This window comes from Strix uralensis, chromosome 17, assembly GCF_047716275.1.
Source record: "Strix uralensis isolate ZFMK-TIS-50842 chromosome 17, bStrUra1, whole genome shotgun sequence".
Taxonomy (NCBI): Eukaryota; Metazoa; Chordata; class Aves; order Strigiformes; family Strigidae; genus Strix; species Strix uralensis.
In genome coordinates, this window is record NC_133988.1 from 10,634,813 (window position 1) to 10,658,248 (window position 23,436).

General features: G+C 41.5%; 1 protein-coding gene across 2 annotated transcripts in view; it reads left to right on the forward strand.

The window, feature by feature from the left end:
- Positions 1 to 209: 209 nt before the first annotated feature.
- The window catches only part of GALNT9 (polypeptide N-acetylgalactosaminyltransferase 9), a 155,709-nt gene continuing 132,482 nt past the window's right edge, over positions 210 to 23,436 (forward strand). For both annotated transcript variants that reach the window (XM_074887399.1, XM_074887400.1), the window contains exon 1: positions 210 to 600. In XM_074887399.1, coding sequence (XP_074743500.1) covers positions 360 to 600 — 241 coding nt within the window. In that variant the 5' untranslated portion in view covers positions 210 to 359. The remainder of the gene's footprint in view (positions 601 to 23,436) is intronic.

Here is a 23,436-nt window from a genome sequence, read left to right on the forward strand (position 1 = left end):
GAGCACGTCACTCCGCACCGGCGCTCTGCGTTTGGGGCGGTGGAGAGCGAGGGCGGGCGAGCGGGAGCCGCCGGAGGAGGAGAGGCGGCGGCGGCTCCGCAGGCAGCGGCGGCTCAGCTCCGCGCCCCGCGCTCCCTGCGCGGCCCCCCCGCTCCATGCCGCCCAGCCCGCCGCGGCGCGGCCCCCGCGGGGCGAAGGCGGGCGCCGGGCGGGGAGCGGCGCGGCGGTGCTGAAGGACAGCTCCGCTCCGCGCTCCTCCGCGCCTCTCCGCGCCCCGGGCGCGCCCCGTCGCCAGGTGGCCGCGAGGCCGCCGGCCGCCGCGCCTTGATGTGCCCCCCGCCACCGCGCCGGCGGCTCCCATGGCGGTGGCACGGAAAATCAAAACTTTGTTGACGGTGAACATCTTGGTCTTCGTGGGCATCATCCTCTTCTCCGTCTACTGCAGGATCCAGGACCGCTCCCAGGAGCTGGTGCAGATCGTCCGGAGCGCGGACCGCCGGGCCAGGAGCCGCGGCGCCAAGGTGGGCAGCCTGGCCGACAGGGAGTCCATCCTGCAGCGCCTGGACCACCTGGAGGAGGTGGTCTACAACCAGCTGAATGGTACGCGGGGCCGGGAGGGGGGCAGCGCCTGTCCCGGGGTGCCCTGTGTCCTGGGAGGGTGCCGTGGGCTGGGGAAGAGCACCCGAAATGCCCGCCCGCGGGGGAGGGGAGCCCGGGCACCGTTCGCACTGACCCCGCTGCTGAAGTGCTGGGAACGAAGGGAAGGAGGTGACCGGAGGGATTTGCTGGAGGGGTTTGTTGAGCCCCCCGTCAACTCTCGGTCCGAAGTCAGGGCTTCCTCGGCAGATGCAAAGTTAGGAGTTCAGTGGGTGGAAGGATTGGTGGAAGTCCCTACGAACTGTAGCAGGTTTTTCGGTTTGCCTGGGTGTATGAACTCTGCACGGGTAGGTGTTTGTATAGCAAATGCACTGTTAGGTTACAACTGGAAGTCATCTACTTGGTCTCAGAACTACTTTAAAAACATTCTACTGAGTTCTTACGCTGCATACTTTTAATGGTCTGTTTAAACGTAGCACCCATATGTTTCCTTAATGACTTTGCCGTTTAAATTTGTTATTATCTTTGGTGAGGAGGGGAAGCATCCACCACTTCTTTTTATGACATACCGTTCTAATTCACCAGCCTTGAAAAATCTTGGTAGGTAAGCAAAGAACCCTTCCATGGTAGTTAGAACAGGCTAAGCCATAAAAGTTGTTACAGGACAACTAATGTTTCGTATAGAAACTAATTTTTCAAAACAAGTGCATTTGTACTTGCATATATTTGTAAAGTTCTAAATGTGGAACATCAAAGAAATAAGTATGTGATTAAATACATCAGTGCTTTGGATGAGAAAAGGCTGAAGGAGTGAACTTTTGCATAAAATTATAATATGAATGTGTCTAGCACCAAATAAACCTTCTAGTGTAAATATGTCTAAGTATACCAAATGTGCTTCTAGGCTGCTTGTGAAAATCTTACTCGTAACATTGATTTAACAAAGGCTACTGTAGTCTCAAAATGCAGACAAATAGGAGGGTTAAGATAAAGTACATTTCCTATTACTACTTTCTGAATGACTGTATGAATCTAAGTAGGTTAGACTGTTATGGTAATACGCAGTCTATGCCAGCAAGTGTTACAGAACAGGCATCCCCTTACGCACTCATCTGTATAAACAGGGAAGAGAGAAGGGGAATGTGGAGTGTGGGTGTTAGTCACAAAAATACACATTCATGAATTAGAGGGAAAGTGTCAACAGCTGTGTTTCCTAACTGTATTTTGGAGCGGTTTTGAAGAATGTAGGATTTAAGAGGGAAATCCTACTCTCAAATTCAACAAAGCCATAGAGTTCCCAAACTAAATTAGATCAGTCCCTGAGCTATATCCATCGTTGCTCAACTGAGTGGGTTTTTTTGGCCCGAATTGGGCCAAATTGGTTCTTGGTGTTGTTCATAGGTGAGACTTTGGGTAGGATTTACCTGCTTCGGATTCATCTCAGCATAGCATCCCCTGGAGAATCAGCAGGAGTCCTTAATGTACTAGGCAGGCACCACGGCACGTAATGACTGTGGCTTCACAGTAAACAGGAAGTGAAGTATGTCTCAATTTTGGGGACTTTTTTCTCCTTCTTTAATTTGGTTTGTTGGATATGGAACTTCGTAGTGAAATTACTTGATCTTAAAAGTTATGTTGCTTCTTCAGGTCATAATAAATACTGCAGGCAGTTTCCTCTTCTTGAAAGTTCTTACACAGGAAAATACAGAAAGTTTTTCAAGCTGCACTGTTCAAATTTCCTACTCATTTCCCTTCAGTTTCTCTCTGACACTGCTGGTTTTCTTATTACACAATGATACACTGACACAACAGATTAATTATTTCATCATCATTTTGAAAAGATATTAGTCACTTTCTGGATTTTTTCCCTCATCCTGTGGCAACCAAACTGAAAAGTCCTAAAAAATTAGGAGGTGCTCCACTGAAATCATCAGAGATGCATTACTGTAAGTGAAATCAAGATCAAGCATCTGTGTTTGGGTTTAGCTCACTGATATTCCGTTTTTAATATCATGACTCATTACTTATGCCGTTAATGGGCATAATGCTGCTCTGGCAACATTGAGATTCAAGGGAGCCTGTCTGTGACTGTGCTCTACTGTGTCTCACAGAAAGACTGGTATTACAGAAGCACTCTGTCAGCTCTGGAGCTGTGCAGTTTCATCCTAATGTTAAGCAAGGTTTCTCAGACATTATCCTGTATACTGCTTTATCACAAGGTTAGAGAGCCATCTGAGGCCTTCTTGGATGTTACTTTTTCATGAGGTAGGTCAAAGTCACTTTTTACACGGAGAGACAGACATGGGTAGACAGATTTTATTCACGAGGAATATGAATTCCTTGCATGCCCAGAACTTCCGCAAGCACCAGGAGTTTGAGTCCAGCTCAGTGTTACAGTTATGGTAGGTCTGTCCAGATGGGTATTTCAATTTTCTACTCTTGCTTCTTTCTATTTTGAGATCAGCAAATTTACAGCCACCTATTAAGTATCTTATATTTTTGGTAATAAAGTCTCGGTGTTCTGTTATTTAATTCTCTTCCATTCAGATTAGTCCTAAACCGATAAGACCTTACCTGGATTTTCTAGAGACTCTATTGAAGATCCAGTGCAATAGAAAGACACTTCTGTGAGAGACCAGTCCTGCAGCTGTAGCTATACAGCATTTTGTTTCTGCCACACTTGCTTGTTTCCATGCAATCAAAGAAATGTTACTTGAAAGTGTACCTTCTGCAAGGAAAAAATAAACACAAGCAGTAATGTTACAAGGGTATCAAGAGGCAACCTAAAACTGATCACTAGAGAACTCATTAGCTTTTCAGTCTGAAGAAAAACTGCATACAATGTCTGCGGAGGTGTGTGTAGAACACAGAGGACCATGCATGAAAGTCAGCAGAAAGCTTGGTCCTTGCAATTATCTTTGGCAGAACAAGAATTTTTAGAATAGAATGAATGAGAATTGCCATGATTCCCTGCAGAGTCATGCAGACATACACCCAAATAATAGATTTCAGTAGGCTCGTGATTTGGTTTTCTACCAACTTAGAACAGTAGTATTTCTGAAAGCTTTCTGTATGCTCAGCTGCTGCTGGTTTTGGTGGAAGTAAATGAGGAGCGTGCAAAGGGAAAGGAAAGCAATGAAACGTGTCTGTGGAATTTCCTTGGTGAAACTTTACATTACCTCTTAATATTTGATTTTGGGTATAACATTTATTTTGAAAAACTGAGTTACTCTAGGTCTAGTTCATCAATCTATATATTTTTTCATTTTTACTGTGGTATTTCTATTGATGAATGTGATTTATTGTCAGTCAACACAGAACTAATGCCAGATAGACTTAGTAGCAATTCATGAAATGGCATAATGGTAACACCTTGTTATTTTCTTCCTTTGCCTCTATTTTTTGTAAAGGGGAAAAAAATAAAAAATATTTTAATTTACTGAATTTTTCCCCTAATCAGTTTTGCATCTGAGTCTATTGCTAATGATTTACCATAGAGGATAAAGAATTTTTGATGCCCCAAGTAAAGCATAACCTTTCATGCCAAAAGCAATTGAAGGGTCAGACTACAATTTCACTGTAATTGCCTTTTTCCCTTTTCACTGTCTCTTTCCAGTAATACACAACAATCAATACAGCATGTAATTAGATTTTATTCAATCTGCAAAGATTAAGAGAGTTTTCATCTCCTCATTATGTATGCTCACATCATGTCTCCCTACCCATGTCTTCTACATTAGACCTCTTTGACTTGTTCTATTGCAGGCGTGGAGGGATAAGTTTGGAGTATTCTCTTGAATTTGACAGATTATCATTCTTTACACATCATAATTTGATTTTGCTCTCTTTGTGAAGATTAAATACAATAGCAATTTCCAGTTTGATAAATGGGTTTTATATTGCATATGCAATTCATGGAGGAGGCTGGGGTAAAAAAGTGGACAATTCACATAATTGCAGCACACAGGCTTAAAATGATGGAAATAGCAGGTCCTGGGTGCAGAGGACTGATTCATGCAGACTGTGACTCCTGATTTTTAGAGTGTACTGGAAGCAAAGTGATTGCATTTAAAATTCAGCCTGGCAATCTGCATACTTAAAAGGTACAGTAGTATTTTTAAAAGGACAGTTTATTCTTCATAGGCTTGGGACTGGTTGAAAATGGTTCCAAATTTCCGTATCGAAAATAAGTCTTGGGAACAGGCTACAAATGAATCATGCAAATGTCCACATCAGATTTTTCAAAAAGAAGCTTTTACAGCTGGCAACTTTCAGTTGAAGAGTAATTCCTTTGCAGAGAAGAGAGGTAAAGCCACACGTGCATGGGGGAAGATTAAGTGTGACTGCCAGCCTTGTGTTAATGAAAATGCACCTTCTCACACCCACATAGAGATTCTCATGTTACAACTATTTCTGTTTAATTTTCTGTGGTCTGATGCTAACATGCATCTGACAAAATGATCACATACTTATCTCCAAAAGTATCAACTTACTTGTGGGGACCGCTCTCAGCCATGTGCTTTCCTTGTCCTAGTGAGTGGCTTCTTCATGTGGTCCCATTTTGAGGATTTTTTAAAGAAATGCAAGGTTGGATCTAGTGAAGGCAGTGAAGGCAGGATTGAAAAACATTAGCTACTTTTTTTTTTTTTTTTTTTTATTTAAAGTTAGGCTGCAGTTTATTGGTTTACCACACAGATTATAGCAAGTATTTTCAATCGTTCTGGATCAGTTACTCAAACTTAGGTAAGTAACCATTGTTACAGGTCTGACCTTCTGTGTTGCAAAGTGATGGTCAAAGTCCAAAAGACCGATTTCCACTTCACATTGGCTTTAGTTGTCTTAGTCTTGATTTATATATCTGACGAAATTCATAATCTGTGCCTTCAGGAAGGCCAAGATTTTATCCCCCAAAATAAGGGAAGAAAACATCTTGAGTCAATATTTAGATAGCCCCTAAAAAAATGTAAGGTAAAGTTCAGAATAGTATCATTCTATTTAGGCACTTTAAGAAGAAAAGGTCTAAAGTTTTGGTAGAAAAAAAAGGTAAAACTCTTTTGTAAAACAGGCAAAATTGCATTCAACTCTTCAAAATATTGACAAATATAAAAAATATATCTCCATTCCAGCAGCACATCAGTGATTTTAAAGTCTCTCCCTGTACTTTGTGTTTCATATACTGGTAACTGTTTTTTTATGTAATGTTTCTGCTTTTTTTGTTTGTAGCTGGGAAAAAAGCTTATTTTGACAGAAAAATCATGTGGTAAATTTATCATTGACTCATTTATTTGTGTAGAACTTGAATCATTTGTACTGTATAGGATTAAAAGCAGTGTTTACAGCGGTGGAAAGCAAATCTTTGACTGATGTTGGGTTTGTTGCCTTTTAGGAGATATTCCAGTTCAGTTTCCTTCTATTTCTTTGTAGATGTGGGTGGAGTTGGAAAAGCAAATATGGGTCTGTCATCTTTCTAGTGAAGAGATGCAGTGTGGTGGTTGCACATCTATAACCACCATACAGGTTTAGAGAATTAGAAAACCTGGCTTTAACTTAATACCCTTGATAGTGGGAAGTGGGGTTGTTTTTGGAGTTGGAGGGGGGATTGTTTATTTGATTTTTTAGTAAGTAAGGGCAGGTAGTAGTTAAACCAAGAGCATCATTTAAAAATGCAGTTCCAGCCACTGAGTGCATGGCTGTTCTCCAAGGAAATAATAAGATTTATGAAAGGAAGGAAAAGAAATGAGTCATGTTTAACAAATCTTCCTTTTATTAATGCCCCACTCTAACCTTACTAATGGGTACTCAGTCTCTCTTTCTCGGTATACTTGGCATACTTTTTTATTATTGTTATTATTTGTAGTGTTTCACTTGGTAGTCATTTCCATCACTTAGTTTAAACTAACGAACTGAAAGGGGAAAAAAAACAGAAAAGAAAAAGAGCCTGTGATGTTCTGGATAATAGGAAGGAAGAAAGCCAATGACAGCAGAGCAGCTTCCAACCTTGTTGTAGTCCTATTGATCAAAACTGTCCTCTGAAATAAGAGAACTTTAGCTTCTGAGAATGAAAGCCAGACAGAGATCCTCCCACTGACCCAAAGTCATCTTCTGAGAGCACAGAGCTAAAGCAGCCAAGTGCTAATTGGATGTGTATATGACTTGTGTCTGCTTTTCCTAAAAGCCATAGCTATGGTGCCATGGAAATGGCTGTGAATGTCTGAAAGCCTTGTAGGCAAAACCCATTTCAAGGACAGCACGGCAGATGCAAACAGACTAAAAATTGTCTTTCTGCCCTATAGTTTTTATCCTTTCAGGTGTTCTCGAATATCCAGGTTTCCCAGACAATTTTGAAGACAAGCTACAGCACAACTGACACTTGCCGGTTACTCAGCAAGTCCTGTAGGACATAAAAAGAGCATAAAAATTACCTGTAGCAAGGCTGTCTCCTGAGCCAAGATTTGCTTGACCTATGGAACAGAAGGGAGTAATCAGGGAGCAGCGTGATGCAGCTTGGTCTCAGGTCCTTTCGTTTAGCTGGGGTTACTTTGAGTTTAAATGCATGGTAGTGCTGCTGGGGATGAAGGTGACAATCTTGGTTCTGTAATTTATTTCTCAGTCTAATCCATTTGGCTTTCGAGTTATTATTTGCAAACTCTTCAGTACACTGAAGAGTATGGAATTTCACCTGGTGAAGATAGCTGCAAAGCTTGATAGGCTTAATTTTTGTAGTGTTGGCTTACCTCTAATTTCTGTCCTGTCTTCTTTTATTGCCCACAGTATCTGCACTGGTAGTGTACAAGAGTGTGGCACAGATACTCTGTATGACTTATCTGACCTTGTTTTTTTGAACTCTGAAGCAGTAGGAAAGGGCCTTCATTTGCATCAACAAGAGGTCCTCTAAACCAGAGAGAATTGAGTATTTGTGGCAAAATGGTCCTCTCCTCAAATTGAGCTTTACCAGCTGGCTTGCTGAAGTGATATCACACCTGTGACTGGGTGTAGATCTAAATGGAGTGAGCTGTGTGTGTATATGCAAGTCTGTAGATGTCCAAGGAAGTGGTATTTTGGAGCTGAGTTCTGCTTTCTTATACCTCTTTGACAATCTTCTCCCACAGTGAGAGAAGTGGGCTTGTGCTTCTGTGGTTCTTTGCACTAGACATTATTTCACCTGGGTTAGCTAACTTGGACTCATTGCTATGCATGGCAAGACAGTGCAGCAGGACTTTCTGTGGGAAATCCAGTGGAACATCCAGAGGAGCTCTCACACTAGTTTCCTACCCCTCTTACTGCATTTGTCAGGCCATTTCGTTTCTGAATAATTGTGTGTGTGTGTTTTTTTATGCCTCTTATGTCATCTTGCTGAAATGTGTGTTGAGAGGGCTTGCTTCAATGTCTATAGACAAGTTTGTTTGTCTTGCAGTAAGAGGAAGAAATGGATGTTCTCAGGATAAAGTAAACCCACTTGCTGTTTGCCACCAGGCTAAGTTACTCTGTGTGCATTCTTCCCGGTCTTGCAAAGCTGTCTTGCAAAGCAGATGTGGCTACCTGCCTCTCCCTTTATTTCGCTTGGATGACTTGTTCTGAGGGATCTGCTCTCAAGCCAAGGATGAGCCTGGGACCATGAATTGTTTTGTATCTTCAGTGAGGGGAGTCTGTAGTGAAATAATGCAGTAGAAAAGGGTCTGGGAATCTCTGACAAATGGCAAAAGGCCTAAATTTTTTATTATTTTTTTTTTCCCAAGTATGTCCTTGATTACTGGCTTTGGAGGAGAATCCAAGGGCAGCTGCCAGGTAGACAGCTGAGGAGACAATAGAATGATTCTGCTTTGTCATCACGAGCAGTGTGGACGCATAGTTTTCTCAGGGGCTGAGGAGTTGTCTAAGTAAATGAACAAAACACTTTTTGAAAAGGTGAGAATATAGATTTCTGAATATTTTAAGCCTTGCCACACCTCCTATGGAGCTGTTCTCTAGAAGTCCTTTCACTTGCCACCACAGTCAGATTTATACTTTTAATACTTGAGCTGTAATTTGCATGTCATCCTGGGAGAATGGGCAATGATTAAGAAAACTAAACCAAGGAAAAGGTTTTTGAAGGAGCTTCTCTAAGTACTGCTACTTAAAAATGGTTCTGTCAGGCACAGGAGTATTTGATGCCAGAATACTACAGGACAGGGTTACGTTATTTCACAGCATCATTTGGAAATCACATCTAAATAACCCAAACTTAGTGGATGAAAGTACAAGGGAACATGTTGGGTCTCTGGGATTCTCTAGTGCATTTGCTTCAATCTCAACCTCCTGGGATAAGTGTTAGAGCAAATGCCTGAGAGGCTGCTGTAATGCCAGTATCTCCCTTGGGTTGAATAGCCACTGTAAAATGGTATAACACTGGCAAAAGCCATGCTATTCCCCAACAGATTCCTGATGCCTCCTTCCTCTCTGCAAGGCCAAGACACATCTGTGGAAAGAAGCTGCTGAGGTAAAGGCCTTTGTTACCTGTGTGCCACTGGACTCTGCTCTGGGAGGACAATTCCTGGGCTGAAGAAACCACTGCTTTCCCCTTTTCAGGCAATTAGCTGTGGCAGGAGGCAGAGGAGAAAATCTGAGCCTGTGTAGGCAAAAGGCAGCCGTGGAACACAGTTTTACCTTTTACTTACATTTCAGAGGCATTTATACAGGCAATCCAGTTGCCTTTACTGGAGTACTCATGGGAATAAGTGCTTACTAGTGTAAGGGTCTCACACACTTTATAAGGCATGACAAACCAGGTTTGCTAGAGTTGCATTTGAATCACTGCTTGGTACAAGCAGCATAAAAAGTCTCCCAACTAGGCTTTAATGTCTGATAAACTGATCAGGGAAGAAAATGTATCCTGCCAGGTCTCCCTCGTCTGTGAAGTTCTTTAAATATTCAGATACTATGAAACACAAGTACTACCTACAGAGGTTTACACAGGGCTGTGTTAGACTATGCAGATACGTGTGAGGGGTATCCTCTGTTAGAGATTTCATAGACTCATGGAGCACAGAGCTGGTCTCTTTGGGATTACCAGTGTGTTACTAGTTTTTGTTCCTGGAGAGAACTGTTAAAATTCATGTCTGTGATACAGTCAGCAGTCGTGTTTAGTTGGGAATCTAAGTCAGGTACAAATCTGACACTGCTTTCCAAGCAAACCGCGGATCCTGCCAACCCCTGTTTTGCTGTCAGCAGTGCGTTGTGTGGACAGTGACAGATATTGCTGGTTGGACGGGACAACTTGCTCAAATAGGTTTTTATGCCTGCAGCAATGATGCAAATTCTCCTCAGCTCACCCATGCACGTAGTCCTATTGAAGTCAGTTGCCTAAATTCATCCGTGCTATTGATCCAGAAGCATCAGCAGAGCCAGTAGGTTATCAGCATAGTAGCTCCAAGTAGTAAATCTGGCCAAATGAAGGTACTTCTGCCAGAGGATGAACAGTATATTGGCTAGTTATGATGATGTATATGTAGTATAAAGGATGAATTCATGCTGTGTCCCTGTACTACTTCAGTATGGTTGAGAACAGGATCCTTCCTCCTTGAAGGTTTTGGAGTCATTCCCCTTTCTAGTATAGATCTGGTGAGCTTTGTGTTTCTGCCTCTGACCCCTACTACTGCAGTCTTTGATTGCTTCTGTGTTTGCACTGTTTAGCTCCAGTTTGCATTTTGCAAAAAGAAGTACACAGACCAGGAGGTCAGCCTTATCGTGGCTGTCTTGCTCCTGGTATCTGAGCAAGCTTTGTTCAGAGATTGATTTGTCTGTTTCCACAACACTGCGCAGTACTATCTACCTACAGCGGAGCAAAACTGAATCCTCTTCTCACATCATGTCCGTTACGTAGGTTGCTGGACACAACCTCTCATCCCTCAGCTACTGCCTGGACAGAGCTCCCCCATCCCTCAGCCACTGCCTCCATGTTAGAAGCCCTTCACTTTTAACCTTTAAGATCTGCTTCTGCCTGTGATAACTTTTGTCTCAGTTTGACAGCATTGGGCACATTGGTGCATAACTGGGATCCAAAACTAGGCTTTTCCTCAAGATTTGGTTGAATAAGTATTTTTAGTGTGCATATGCAATTAAATGCGTATGGGTTATCTGCAGCCTAGCTGAATGCTTTAACCACCAGTATCTGTTTAAAAAATAAAAACAAATAACTTTCCCTTTCCTTTAGGTGAAGAATAAGACATCTGCTGTATTCTTTAGAGCTGTGGGTCTTATGTGGGCCATGTTTTCAGACTTCAAAGCAAGGATGGTACTTTTCATTCCTGTCTTTTCAATACCCTCTCTTGACTAGCTCCACCCCAAGCCTCAGCCAAAGGGTTGATCTCTTCCCTGGAGGGAGAGCAGGTCCTTCCTGCAAGCAGTCAACTTGGACCCCAGATGCTAGCTAGCACCTAGGAGTTATCCTCAGTGTGTTAGAGCACTTTGGAATGCATCAAAACTGGAACTTGTGCAAAATCACACACAGTCTCCAATTCCTGTTTCCCATAGCCCAGACTAGCATCCTAACCAAGGTACTGCCATACCATGCGCAAAGCAAAAGGGGCTTTGTTGCACAGGAGCTCATTTTTCTTGGAAGGTATCCATCATGACAGTTGGAAAGCCCTCTCCTGCAATACTCTGGCATTTTTGGTGGGGTGATAGGGTTAATTGGTTGTTTTTCATTTGGATTCTTTATGCCAGTTTTGTATTTTATTTGGCAATGGGGCCTTACTGCCCTTTTAGAAATTGAGTTTATTTTTTCTACAGTTCTCATATGCCTCTAGGATGTGAAGCTTTTGTAAATAAAAATGTATTTTTTGTTATATTAACTCATTTTCAAGCAAGCCTTGTGTTGTAGAAAAGATTGGTGGTATTCTTTCCTGTGCATACTGAACTGAAGGCAGTGATAAGACTAAAAATATCCCCAATTGAAATAACATTGTATAACCCAAAGGTTAGTCTTCCTCAGGATTAAAATTTGCAGTTGCTTTATAGATTCCTTGTAAGGCAGATTTCTAGTCTTCCGGCCATGTGTAAAATGAGGCTACTGGTAGCTGCAAAATTTTGCATCTGCAAAACTCAATCCCACTGGTGACTACTACAAGCACAAACCTGCTGATGAAAGATGCTGCTACCCATTGTGCTGGTGTCAGCTGGCCAACGAGGCTTACATGTATCCCAGTGTTGTTCTTGTTACAAGCACTTGCTGGAGGTGCTGAGCAGGGACTAGGTACTGTTCACACCTCTGATAGGGAAAACAGATTTTGCTGCACAGAGCTGTTAATCCTAAAACATCATGATAGATTGTAGGTGGCCTCATGTAACAGATGGGAGTGGAGTATGAGGTAAGAGTGAGCTGATCATGTTCAAGTTATTAAACAACCTAATACTAAGCTGCCTAACTGCTGAAATAGTTGGTGCTTACAACTTACACAAGCAAGGAGTGGGTTTGGCTTGGAAAAATGGGTGGTTGAGTGGTTTAGGTGTTAGCCTGTGTTAACCTTGGGTTTGGAAAATGCATCTTTTTGATTGTTCTAATTTTTGTGTCACATGGAGAATCCCAGAATCCAGGTCTGTGGATTTAGTCTTCTGACTTCCAGCACCATCGCAGGGACATGAGCTGCCAAATGCTGCACTGATACCTGCTTCTGTATTTCTTCCTTGTGACCTGTCTTTTTTCCCACTTTTTAATGATCTTTTGCATTTGGTGGAAGTTGCAGTGTTCTCAACACTTGAAGAATATCTTTTGTTTGTTCACTGCTAATATTGTAGGGAGCGGTGAAAAGATTTGCAGGTATTGTTTAGAAATTTCCCATCTCTCTTCAGATTAATATTTGGCAAACTCACTTGATATAGCCTTCATGGGGTACTCCTTTATGCATAGACCTGAACATGTCAGCACCTGCACTGAACACTTTGCTCTCAGCTACTCCAGCTTTGAATACACAAAACCAATATTCTTTGATTTTAGACCAGTGCCAGCCTGATCCTCCTCCTGAAATAGATCCATCTGGCTCAATGCATTTTCATTCAACAGAAAATTAATTCTGGAACGGAAGTGGCTTTTATAAAGCTAGTATCCAGTGGGGTTATATGTAAAATCTTCTGTTTTCTGAAAGAGTCAGCTTGGTATTGTTCCCATATTCACAGCCATGTTCCCATTTCAGGCCCACAAAACTCTAAGCCAGGCTGCAGAGAGCTCTCTTAGATGAGGTCAGGGAATTAAGAATTTCTTCTGTGATTCATTCTGAACCTGATCTGCCTAATAACTGGATTCTTTGTCTCCCTCTTCCTGTCACACATTAAAAAGTTCACAAAGTAAGATTTTTCAGTCTTCCTTGCACAATGAGAAGAGTGAACAGAAGATATGAAGAAATGGAGGAGAAATATTCATGAGAGAACAAAAACATGGCCTAACTTTGAAGCTGGGATGGTGCAGCTCAGCATGCCAATGGACACAGGCTGAGTGATGCAGCCCTCAGAGAAGGCATTGATCATTGCAGAGGGCATTTTTGCATATGTTACAAGACTACTTGTTTAGGCATCTCTCAGCCTTTAATCATACTGACATGAAACTGGAGCACAAATACTGCTGTCTTAGAGACACAGTGGAGGTTGTGGAAGAATGAGACCAGTGAAATACTTTGTAAAATTCTCCTTATAAAAGTTACTTGTAGTTGATGAAGTAAACATGGGATTAGTGAACTGGAATCAGGGTCCGTGCATGAGTCATGGTAGGACTGCTCTAGCCGTAAGGAGAGGTGGAGTTCCCCACTGCAGCACGGTGTACAACAGGGTATTGTGGTAAAGCCCATAACACAGTTTGACAATTCATGTTAACGCAGAGTGTTGATAACTATTCTGGACCAGAGTTTCAAGTGATAAAAGCTGTCTCTTACATAGCCTACTTAGGGCACTATAGTAGCAAGATCATAATCAGGCCCAAAGGACAAGACAGCTAATGCAGGATCAACTCCAATTAGACATGACTAGGTGATGCTCTGTGTGATGGTAGAAAGAAGTCAGCGTATGATCTTTTGGTTTTGTCCCCGAACTGGAAAAAGATGACTCTAATCTGTTTGATGGGTGATATTACATGCCTGTGGCTTCTCTATGCTAGATATGAGTGTCTTAGCATATGGTTGTGAAACTAGAGGTTGATTATTTTCAAAAGTATTTTGACAGATACTGAACTGACAAATTCCCCGTTTAAAAAAAAAAAAAAAAAAGGTTTTGTTTGATACTGTGCTGATGAGGCTGTGTGGATTTGGAATCATACCTTGCTTTATATTCCTTTCAAAGGGAGGGAGGGAAAAGCACCCCTACTATAAACAGAGAATGAATTTCTTAATAAATGCCAGGGGAAACAGGCATGGAGTGGTGTGTCCTGCTGTCATGGTGCCTCACCTCTAAGTCTGTGTCTCTCCATTTCCTAAGGGAAGAAGTGCTAATTTAGTGAGTCAGGCATTTCCATGTGAATTTTCTTTAACATGGCATCTTTACAGGGAAAGTAGTTTTAAATGGGGTCACAGACATACCTCATTATTTCATTAGGAATCCCCTAATCTGTGACCAAAAAGCATGCTGTTTTATCGCTTAACCTGGTTCTCATCATTGCCACTAACACCTGACAAGAAGCGTGTGTAAGCTCACAGAAACAGGAACTAGGGGCTAAGGGAGCAGCTTCAATGCTGGCTTTGGAGAAGATATTTAGAGCTGCTGAAATACAAGACCCGGGCTTAGGAGACCTGGGCTTCATTTCCACGTGTGCCTTTCCTTTGCTCTTTAGCTGTGGTGCAAGCTCATCTCTCTGCTTTTTTCATCCCCTCCCCTTATCTGTGTCCTTTATTTCACTGAGGAGGTCTGAGTCCAGACTAGTCTGTGCTGCATCTTACCTTGTGATATTGTTAATCAATGATATAAATAACAGCCAGACATCCAACAGACCTAGATATCCAGTAATTACCACAATTAATCCTAAAAATAAGTGTTTAGATCCTTGAGCAACAAAAGCAAGAAAGCTGACTTGCTTGTGGGTTGATATCCTAAAGGTGAATTCTTGGGCGGTCTTTAATAGCTCCAACAGGTCTCTCATATTTGATCTTTCACTGAACCTCTTCTCTCAGTAGGAACATTATAATGCCACTTTCTTCCCAGATGTTGACTTTTGTGACACTTGCAGAAATGTAATTTTTGGAGACCTCTGACTGTCTGCCAAGCTTTGGCTGAAATTAGACACAGTCCTCAAAATCTAACAAGCAGAGTGACCATATTGGTGACAAATGGGATTTTACTCATTTAAACACAAACATGAAAAACAAGTTCTTGGCTTTTAAAGGAACCAGACTCAGATATTCACATTGAATTCCTCTGCATGCTCTGTTAATTGGCAATATGTTAACGCAAGCATTTTTTTTCTGCTTTCCTGCTTACTTCAGTTAATAACTATAGCAGCATGAAATTTCCTGACACTACACCAGTACTACAGGAGAGCCTCCTTTATTTTCAGCTTCCTAAAATGGCAGACTTGGTCCCACTAGCTTGTCTCATTGCCTTTCAGTAGTAACTGAATAATTAAATCATGCGAGGAGCAGAGAAATGATCCTATGCTGCTCTTTGCTAGGCAGCGTGAAGCATGCCCTGCTGCTCATTTCAGCCGGTACCCTTCACGGCCCAAGGGGCTCAGCATTGGCTTTCTCTGGGACCATTTGGTGCTGGAAAGCTCCTTCTGCTTGTGGGAAATGTGATTCTGACCTGAAGTTTAAGTTCAACCAGATAGCACTTCTGCTTTGTGTCCTTGAGGAGTGATGAGTCCAAGCTGTAAGCTCAGACCTCAGTTTTCTGAAATTCAAATTCTGATTCATACCTGTGTTTTCACTGAAGGATCATCTTCTCCTGTATAAAGGCACCTTCTATCACTGTCTTCATTTCTCTCTTTACTGTGTAATTTAATATCTCATAATGTAGTCATAAGTACAAACCTGAGACACATCAGGGGACAGGAACATTCATTCTTTTATGGAATATCTGCATAAAGTAAAGGAAAGCTTGAAGAAAAATTGAACCTCTGAAAACTTGCATTTCTTTTTACGTTGCCTTGGTGGAAACCAGGTAAGCACTATTGCAGTCAGTGGCATTAGGAAGGTAAATTGGAGAAGTCTGATCCACAATTTCAAAAACTTGGCCATTGTCGTTACATATGATCTGAATTCTATATGCGTGTGATGGCTTTGAACATGCTCTGTAGGTGGATCAAAGCAGCATGTTGTTACCAAATGCACCCCGCCTTTGTCAAACAAAGCCCACTTTGTCTTGCAGTGAGTTTGTCAGGGCCTAGACTAGCCTTAGGTCACAGTCAATTTGTAAAAATACCAACACACAATGAAGCCAATCTTGTTAATAATGAATCAGGTATTATAGCAGTGCTGGTTTGTAGAGTGCCTGTAACAGTGGATCGTAGCTTTCCCGCTCCTGGAAGTCTGAGTCAATTTATCTTTATATCAACAATAAACCAGAAAGGGCAGAAATCAAAGTAAGCAATGTTTTTATTACCGCTTTTAAATAAAACATTGTGCCAATGTTTTTTCCCCAACATTACATCTTTATTTTCTCAAATTTATTGACAATTGCTATTTATCCTCATTTCTCCTTTCTTTTGAAAAACTATCTCATCCTTTGATTTACTTCCTCCAGAGAATACGGTACCTAATTCTTTTTATTTTTCCCTGATAAATCCCTGATTAATTGTATGTTATAAGCTATCCACGCAACATTGTGTCTTTCATTTCTAAATAGGCTTTCTTTTATGAATTTCAAGAGCAAACATTTTCCTCTCTAGAGCCAAAATCAAATCGAGGCTCAATATTTCCTTAAACAATAGCAAGGTACTTCAAAACCAAGTATGATTCTCAGTGCCGTGGACTCCTCTTACCCCTACTCCTCTGTGAGCAGAAGAGAATCAGACCTTTACTTGTGGCACATCCTCAAATAGATCTGCTATCAATGTGTCTGCCAGTTTAACTCACCAATTAGGAGGATTCTGCATAGTAACTTTCTTCATCCATTATAGCTTCAAAACTGCCATAAATGGTTGATTTGTAAGCATTTTGATTTAGATGCTGGATTCTAGGCTATATTTTTGCTGTTTCAAATGCATCCTGTGTTTGGTTTTGAACTGACTTTTCCTGCTGGTAGAAAATCAAATCATATGCATATTAAGAGGTTGATGGAAGGAGGCACTGCAGCCTGGCATTGACAGGCAAGGCACAGCTGTAGTGTATGTTGACATGAGATATGAAAATAAAGTGAAAGGAGGACAGAGGAGGAAAAGCAGAGATGCAAGTTCTATCTCAAACCAGATTTCCAAGCCAAACTACCTGAGAGGTGTCAAAGATGTGCCTGAAAAAGAAGCACACAAGCACATTTCGAGAAAAATACACATATCTACAGATGTAAAATAGGCAGTCTGTCAGGAAAATGAGTCTGTTTTGAAGCCAGCCATCAATATTGCTGTGTAATGATGCAAAAGAAAAGTATGTCACCTTTAAAGAGCCTATAAGGCAATATCACACTGAAAGGAAAATGGAGGTATCAAGGCCCTCTCTGGTTTCTGTCAAAACTGATATCCACATTAACTGATTTTCAAGTGTGGGCCCTTGAAGAGATCTGATGGAGGTGTTTGAAATATCATGTCCTCAGTGGCGGCTGATCTCTTCTACCATCTATTCCCAAGGAGAAATGCCTGATGATAAGATTGAGAGGCAGCAGATAGAGAACCAGCTCTGCTCTGACAAAACTGGGGAATTTTTCAGATCATTTGATTCTCTCATGACCGGACAGTGACTCTTGGAGCATGGAAGGGAGAACAGTGGACATGGCCAGCGGGTCTGTAGGTGTTAACGTTGTCTCTTTATTGTAGTTGCATTGCCAGAGGTGGACTTGATGACTAATTTCACAGCGGTGGAAAATTGAGATCCTACTTTCAAGCATGATGTGATTTTGAGTTCCAGCAGCTACTACATCTGAGTTTAATGCTGTCATCCTCTGCTGTGTAAAATGGGTTGAACAACCAGGAGCTTTTCAGTAATACAGATGGCAAGTGGTGTATGCGACTTTGTTATTGGGAAAGCTCTCTGTGATTATGTTAGTTTAATTTAATAGCAGGCTGTTTAGGTAAATGAGCAGGGAGGCATATGAATGTCTGAAAATAATGTGGAGCATGATTGCAAAATGATGCTGCAGGAGATGGGCTTGTCTGGCCCTTGTCAAGAGCTCACTGAACACCCTTGAACAGCAAGAGAAGCATCTTGCTTAGTCTTGGACACAATCCCTCTGAGACAGAGCAGAGTCCCAAGGGTGCCTGACTGAAACCTGGGCTGAAAGGAAGTAATTTGGCAGGCTTGGCAATGTCGGATGTGATACAGCCTTTGATTAGTTTAGACTTTAATATCAGCACAATAGAGTCTAGAGTAGTACAAGCCTGCATAGGACCTGAAGTTAAATAGATCTGCTTTTTTTAGATTCCTTGTATTTAAAGATAATTTCTTCCTTATGGAACCTAACCCTGTGGGATTCACTGCTGTAGTTGAGCTGGTCTGAGAACAGGCCAGTCAGGGATTTCTCATCCAGAATTGCATCAGAAATCAAAGGGGTATTTTTAACCGTTGGAGATGTGCAGTCAGCTCTATAGGTGCAAGAAAATGTCATTGCATCCGACAGCATCTTTTCAGCTGTGGGCTCTGTCCTGTCAGACCTTGGGTCAGAGCTCCCTTCCTGCAACGGTCTGCCGCTTCCTTTCCCTACCTCTGATTCACATAAGCAAATTCCTTGTTTTTCAAAAGATCTTTTCCTCATTTATGAAATGAAAGCCCTTTAATTTGGCTTGGAGCAGCTTGTTCCTGAATCTAACTAAACAACCCCAAAGTTTTAGCTCTTGCACTTTGGAGCTTTTCAAGGAGAAACCCCTTTTCCTTTCTCTAGAACAGATCTGTTATCGTTTTAATGATCACTTTCCCCAGGAGTTCTCACCTCTGTTTCCCTGGAAAAATTAAAGAAAATCTAATATATTGATACAAATGATCCATTTCATGTGAGTTGGTGACACTCTGACCATGACAGTACCCGAGAATTCATTGCTGCAGGAGGCCATTGAATCCAATATTAGTGACTGGGCTCTTAAATGGCACTGAGTAGTTTTAAGACCTATTTCTACCTGTCTGAGTTAAGATAATGAGGGTAATCTAATATTATGCTTCAGGGCTTTAGTTATCTGCCTACAGGGTTCAGAAGGGAACTCTGCTTCCAGGGACTGTGTAGAGTTTAATTGGCCAAGTGCTTTATGATTTGTGCTTCGTTTCCTCTGAAGCCTCAGGTACTGGCTACTGCCAGAGGCCAAATACCAAACTGATGACACTCAGATTTTGTCTCCTTTTAATATCAGTGGGCTGCTGGGCAGCTACACCAACATTTCAGCTCCTCGCCTCCCAACTCCAGATTTATGCCATCACCAGAGTTTTCTGGCTTTTCTCCAAAGCCATGAAGAGAAAAATCCATTTTATATGTTTCACCAGCACAAACCACAAGTCATCTGGGATTTTAAAACTTCTAGAATAATCTTGGCATCTGTTATTTATTTAAAAAAAACCAAACTGATCTTTCTCAGTGAAATGATCTTTTTGATCATTAAAATAAAATAAAAAAAACAGAATCACACATGTATAACTTCAAGTTATGCATATGGGGTAGGCTCTTTTTTTTGTTACTTAGAATTTAAGTTTAAAAATATATCACATAGATCTCCCTTGCTTAAATATCCCTGCTCTTTAGGAAATTGATTTTTGTTTATATCAAGGCTCTGACAAAACTCTGGCATCTCTCTTATTATCTATAGTGTCCTACCTCACAAATGAGCTTTTATCTTCATCTCCAATGGTCTGTGTAGCTCCTATTTCTTGGTCCTTCCAGTCGTCAATCTGTTTATCTCCTCCTGAATTATCTGTTGTAATTAGAATACATTTTCTCATCTCAAGGGAAAACCAGCTCCAAATGACTATTCTATAAAAGCAATTACTTTTGATATTAGATATCTGTACATAAAACCACAGTATTTCTTCCAATTAGAAAGCACTAATGAATTTTGTGTCTGGAGAGGGAGTAGCCTATTCAATGCTACTCTTTCTGCTAAGCCCAGAACAAAAAATTAGACCTGTAAGGGGGCTGATGGAAGCCAGCAATGGCATGTGGCCACACCTTTGAGTAGTAGATTAGGGAGAGAAGATGACTGTGCAAGGACATATGTTCCTTTTTTTGCCCAGCAGGCCTATTGTATACATTGATGGACTTGATCATTCTGCACATTTTGCCAAGATGACTAACACAGTTTTCCCTACTACGCTTGCCTCCTACACTTGGCCCTCCATTACACATTTTTCTTTGTATTTCCTCAGATATTCCTCTTCTCTTCCTCAAATTCTTAAGTCATGCGCTAGGAATCTTGCATTTGGCATGGAGCAGCTTTACCAGAGATCTCCTTCCCTCTTTAGACACAGGAGGAGTTGTGCTGAGCCTTTGCAGCAGGAAACCTATCTTATATATATCAGAACTGCCATCTTTCATCATCTCAAAATAACCTGCGTGAGTAGGGAGATTTTATCCCAAGCTTTTCTACAAAAGGAATCAATTTCAGAAATATTTGATCATGTTATTTTGGAGAAGACTATAAATACTGTCCCTAGGTTACTTTCCCATAGGAATCCTCTCCTTTTCATCCCCAAGAAGCCATCCATGCACGGGAGGCACATTGGGATAGAATCTGTTCAGTGGGGTAGAAAAGATCCTCTAGTGGGCTATGAAACAACTTGTTTTCTTACTGTTATGAGAAGGATGAAATCCATAGGCCACTGTTGCACTGCAGCGTCTGCTTCTACTGATCCATGTTGTCTTGTCTTCTTCCCTGATTATCGTTCTGCATCTGTTTCTTGTCTTCAACATCGATAGCGAGCTCTTTGGGGTAGGAACTGTCTTTCTGGGTTCATGTAACATCTGCTACAATTAGTGTCCTGAATCTAGACTACGTGCTATGAAAACACTAAGAAGAAAGGCTGTTTTGGCCAAATCCTGTCCTGGTAAGGCTTACTATAGAGGGTTTAAGGATTAATACATCAATATGGTAGGGACAGAGTGTGTAGGATGGAATAAGGGTCAGCTTCCCAGATGCTCATAACAGCCCTGGGCATTTTTATGGCATTTTCCATCTAATGTACTTTGAGCACTTGACAGGTATTCATAGGCTGTGCCTCAGAGTGCTCTCTGCAACCAGGAAATGTCCCCATTTTAAAGAAGAAGAAGAAGAAACATAGGGCAAAGCACATAAGGGGTTGGATATTAGTCCTCTTTCCAGATAATTTGTCCTAATTTACATCATTTCCAAGGCGCGCTCTGCCTGACTAGCATCTGTGGGCAGAAAAGGAACAGCTCTCCTACGGGCAGAGCTGCCAAATCCTTTCATCCCTTCACTGTCATTCAGCAGTCTTCTCACAGATAGACGTCTTACAAGATTGTCAGTCATCTGTGGATGAAGATTGAGAAACTCTATCGCAGGCTTCCACTTGAACAGACAGAAGGATCTTGAGATGAGGTCAAGGTACAAAAACACTGCACCTCCTAGTTTCTAGAGCCAAAAAGTTGCACATCAACTGCTTCAGCTTTACAAGTTATTGTACTTTTTTCCTTTTCAAACCATCAGCCACAGGATACTGTTTGTCTTCTCCCTGGTATATCTTCAGAAATACTTGGGGCTGATACTGGATACTAGGGGACATAAATCTTTCAAGCAAGGATGCAGCAAACTTGATTAACTATAAAAATAAGACTGTATTTTGGATTTCAGATAAATGGAAGTGCTGGAGTCATTTAAATTAGATGGGGTTTTGTTTGTTGCTCTCCTCTTTGCAGAGAGTTGGAGCCTCTGTCCCTGTGGAGTGTGATTTGGTGAATGTTTCTGTATGTGTCATCCACATACAACATTCTTTCTAGCTCAGAAAGTAAGCACCTTTGATATGGACAAAATTCAGATCAGTTTTCCTGGCAGCAAATCTTATATATTATGTCGGCTTACTGCAGGGTCATGGTGGGAGAAGCTGATTTGGGATATGGAAAGTTGGGATATGCAGAAATTAAGGGCCAGGCTCTGTTTAACATTTAGATTGAATCTAGAGCTAGACACTACTGACTTCTTATACTGCATACTACTGTTTGCAAAGTTGACCGAATGTGTCAAATAGTGAAATAATTTCAAATAAGATTTTTTTTCTGGATATTGTTGATCCTTGTGCTTGCAACTGCAAAATGATTTTACTTTTGCAGGTTAATTTTGGTACACTGAGCTACTAATGCATTCAGCAAATTTATGCCTATGGGACAAAACTTTTTTTTTAATATTCTCCAAGGCAATGATCACACAAAGCCACTCTTTACCTATGGTCATTTCTTCATAACCATAGTTTGTGAAGTATTTATGGAAGTCAAGGAAAGAGGCAGATATCTGATTTTGGTAAATTTTTGCATGAGATCCTTTGGCAAAAATGAAGCATACAGCATGGGAGAGGGAGGAAGGAGGAAGCACAGGCTGTGAAACTTGCTTGGCATTTTGACAGAGTCAGGGTAGTATCATAGGATGGAGAAGAGAGAAATACCATTCTACATTTGATGCCATATGATACTACCCTACACCATTAGCTCCTGCTGACATCACAGGGAATCACTGGACAGAAGATGCTTCAGCTTTTGCCAGAGAGGACCTGTGTTAGAAATGGAGGGAGGCTGGTTTTTAATTTGCAAATTAATCACAACAGGACAAGAATTCAGGAAGGCACTGGTTTTGATTTCTGACTCCACCAGCATATCTTGTGCAATCCTGGGGAGTTTCTTAACCTTTCAGCAGATCATTTCTGTCCAAAGGTGGGTAGGATGACTTTTTCCAACCTCAAGGGGCACTGGGAGTCCAGCATCACTGGTGTTTGGGAGACACTGCAATATTTCAGTGACAGTTACAAAAAAGCTCCAAGTACCGTAACTTTCTGTACAGTGGGGGCTGCTTTGTATTCAGTAGCCCAGTGAAAGGACATGTGAGCCACTATAAGTTAGTGCAAAAACGTTATCCTGGAGCACCTCAACAGCTAAAGTATCCAAGGTAGAAGGGTTTTGTTTATCTCTGAAAAAGAGATCTTTTTCTAATACTGAATCTCAATCCCAAAATCTGCTTTTGGGTGCTTTTTATTCAGAGATTTCAAAGCGTTTTGTAAAAGTAGTTACTGGTGCCATTTTGTAGCCTCTGTATGTCCCTTCTTTGTCAAACCATCTGCCTGGTAGAAGTCATCGGCTCAGTTTGAAATTGAGACAAAGCTCATGGCACCTTTTCTTTCAGCTGTAGCCACTGTGCTCCTCAGGGACTTGCTTAGCCTCCCCGGGATGTCTCCTCTAGCACCCAGTCTGGGCAATGTATTGAACTGAGCAGCCGATCAGAGCATCCCTGGGCTGTGCTAGGTGTGTATGACACACAAGGTACTGTTTATATGATTGAGCCTTTCTCTGATGTAAACATGTTATTTTGGAAAACATGTTCCTCTTGGTTATTTTTAGGGATCACTAATATGAAGCTATAAACAGTAAGACAACTGGTGAGCTGAGACCTTTTGCTTAGTGTTGAACAGCTCACTCATATTGCTCTTTCTTCCTCCTCCTCCAACCAGCTGCTTTTCTTGTGCATCTGCTTCGCTCTAACATACACTGTTAAGTCCTGAAGGAGGAAGACCAATTTTTTCCTCCATGCCTACAGATATG